Source organism: Elephantulus edwardii, unplaced genomic scaffold (assembly GCF_000299155.1).
Source record: "Elephantulus edwardii isolate Elephantulus edwardi_28Jun2011 unplaced genomic scaffold, EleEdw1.0 scaffold00168, whole genome shotgun sequence".
Classification (NCBI taxonomy): domain Eukaryota; kingdom Metazoa; phylum Chordata; class Mammalia; order Macroscelidea; family Macroscelididae; genus Elephantulus; species Elephantulus edwardii.
The window spans coordinates 2,408,925-2,412,151 of NW_006399918.1; the positions used below are offsets into that span (position 1 = coordinate 2,408,925).

Consider the following 3,227-nt stretch of genomic DNA (forward strand, 5'->3'; position numbering starts at 1 on the left):
GAAAACTCTGAGATCAAGCAATTTTCTAAATTTTATGAGAACTTGGAAGAATGCCTATAGTTGACTTTAATCTGAGGCACTCCATTTCTAATACCCAAATTGCTTCTTTTATTAAGTTATTTTCATATTATTAAGGTTATTTTCATACAGTGTAACTTTTGGAGGCATAATCTTTATTTTTGTAATGTGTCGAGGAATTCCCATTGGGAAAAGTGCTTCTTTTTTTTTTTTTTAGCTTACTCTATTAAAGCCTGCATTATTTAATATTGATGTATTATTATAAAGTCATTTTCTCATATTTTCTTACTTATAAAATAGTGGATTTGATGAACTTTAGAAGATCTCTGGGTGTGCGATGTGAGAACCTAGAAAGATGTAAAAATTATATATCTCAGGTTTACAACTCTGACATGCCCTATTCAGCATATCCACATTTTTCTTCCTGGAAATTTTATTTTTAATAAACTTAACCATCCCTCAGATGCTTCTTATGTAACAAGGACAGATAAAGTTTAGGAATCCCTAAATTGTGTAAAACCAAGGAACACAAATTTTCATTTATTAGAAACAATATTTAAAGAAATTTTTCACTAATTTATATTTCTATTCCTTTAAATTATTCAATGATTCCTTGAGGTTGTCCTGTTGAGACTCTGTTCTTCCCTCCCTGTAGATTCTCTGCATCAGTCTGGGACGTCCCTCGGATAGTGGCACCTGCCTAGCACTGTCTTCTTAAGGGCATCCTTTACCTCCTTGTTCCTGAGGCAGTAGATGGCTGGGTTAAGGAAGGGTACAATTACAGTATAAAGCACAGAGATGATCTTGTTGTGGTTGAAGGTGTACATGGCCCGGGGCCGTGCATATGTGAAAAGAGTCGAAGAGTAGTAGATGATAACTACTGCCAGGTGAGAACCACAAGTGGAGAATGCTTTCTGGCGCCCTTGGGCGGTAGGGATTCTCAGAATGGCCGCAATGATGGCAGCATATGATGAGATCACAGCCAACAGAGGGAGTAGAATCATCACTAGGGCCAGGAGGAAATCTACTATCTCTGCTTGCTCCTTGTCAGAGCAGGTCAGGTTGAGCAGTGGAGAAATATCACAGAAAAAGTGGTTGATAATGTTGGGTCCACAATAGGAAAGTCGGGAAATGAAAAGAAGTTTCATCATGGAGCTGAAAAAACCACTACCCCAAGAAGCAGCAGCAAGTCGAGTGGCCAGGCTTGGAGGCATGAGACTGGGATAACGGAGGGGCTCACAGATGGCTAGGTAACGATCATAGGCCATGACTGCCAACAAGACACACTCAGTGCAGGCCAAGGCAATAAAGAAATACAGTTGGGTCATGCAGCCTACAAAAGAGACTCTGCGGTCCTGGGTAAGAAAAGCTCCAAGGAGTCGAGGAACAGTGACATTGATATACCACAGCTCCAGGAACGAAAGATGACCAAGGAAAAAGTACATGGGACGGTGAAGGCTGGGGGTGAGCCATATCGTGGAAATAATGAGTGCGTTCTCAAGCAATGTCAACAGATAAATTGCAAGAAAAAGGCTAAAAAGGAGCAATTGGAAGGGTGGTGAAGTAGGGAAGCCCACCAAAATGAATAGCTCTACATGGCCACCACTCAAATTCCTCATCGTTTCTCTTCACTTGACTGTCTGAAAAAGAAAGAATGAGAGGTTAAAAACAAGGTAGTCTAAGCATTGATCATACATCACTAAACACAGCCTCCTGAAGATTATTAATAGTTCACTATTAGTTATTATTATTCTGTTTCATCGATTTGCTGGTTCGTTTCCTACTTCATGGAAAAAGTACTCAAACTTGAGAAATGTCCTCCACTTACAAGGCTTTACCATGAATATTTGGTAAATGCTTCCTGAGTGATTTCACGGCAAATCTTAGTATTTGATTCTTAGTTTTGAGTGTGTGTGTCATGTCTTTTCATGTTTATAGTTTGCTCCTCTCGGAGTACTAAGGAGCCCTGGTGGCCTAGTGGTAGAGTGTTGCATTGCTCGTCCAAAGGAATGTGATCCGAATTCACCAAGTGCTCTGTGGGAGAAAGATGGGTAATTGCCTGTGTAATTTTCTGTCCCTGAAAACGCACTGAAAGGTAAGCTATGAGTCAGTTTTGACTCAACAGTGCATAACAGCTTCTCTCATTTCTTTTGCTAACATTTACAAATAACTAAAATTGTTGTTATAAATGACTAAAATTGTTGTTTTTGTTATGTGCCATCAAGTTGCCTGTGCCCCATAGCGACCCTATGTACAGTAGCTCTGAGGCCTGCCCAGTCCTCAGCCAGTCCCAGTTACTGTATCAATACATCTCATCCAGGTCTTCCTCTCCTCTGCTGCCCACCCACACTTCCAACATGATGTTCTTCTTTAGGGACAGGTCTCTCTCTCCTGACCACATGCCCAAGATATGTGAGATGTAGCTTAAAAATCCTAGCCTTCAAGGAGAAACTTGGTTTCACTCTCTCCAAGAGAGACTTATTTGTTTTCTTGGCTGTTCATGGTATGTTCAGACTCTTCTCCAGCACCACAACTCAAAGGCATCGATTCTTCTTCTGTCATCCTTGAAAGTACTTTCATTCAATATTTGTTGAATAAATGAATCAACTTATGAGTGACTGTGCACTGAAACAGAGGAGGGAGAAAACTGTTTAAAAGACATATGTGACTAGGTATTTCTGTCATCACAGGAGTCTAGAACGATGACTCCATGGTGGAGAGGACCTGGGGGAGGGTTTGTAAAACAATGAAAGAATCTTTTCTTTTACTTTTCCATAATTTTTGACACATGCACTTATAACTTGTTAGTTAAATTTGTGTCTTCTAGGTTGCAACCCCCCCCCCATGATACATCTTCAAGGATATGAACATGTACGGCTAAGCACAATTAATAACAGTGCATCTAAATTCCAAAATCAATCTCCATAATAGTCTCTGTGTTTCCTACTGCCAAAGGGGCCCTTTAGAGTAGTGAGAGAAGATTTTCACCCTGAAACCCACAGCGTCCCTTTTCAGCAGGAAGTAGCTAAGAGAATACGCCATCCCCTTTTCCTTATGAACCAGGGTGAAGTCTCTCTCAGGGAGGAGTGATAGGGAATGGCAAAGGACACACTGACAAAGGAGATTAATCAAAACTGACTTTGACAAGCACTGTGGCAATTGGACAATTAAAACAGACATTCGGATGGTGGGGGAAGAAGAACAAACTG

The 3,227-nt window shown here is 40.6% G+C and overlaps 1 protein-coding gene across 1 annotated transcript; it reads right to left on the minus strand.

Moving 5' to 3' along the window:
* Positions 1-683: 683 nt before the first annotated feature.
* On the minus strand, positions 684-1,637 carry LOC102860699 (olfactory receptor 6P1-like). The gene has a single exon (XM_006895433.1). It carries the CDS (start codon positions 1,635-1,637, stop codon positions 684-686), a length of 954 nt encoding a protein of 317 aa, XP_006895495.1.
* Positions 1,638-3,227: the final 1,590 nt, after the last annotated feature.

What these genes read in the sequence shown, in the direction of transcription:
- LOC102860699 (XM_006895433.1), bottom strand. Translation starts at nt 1,637, where the DNA reads ATGAGGAATTTGAGTGGTGGCCATGTAGAGCTATTCATTTTGGTGGGC.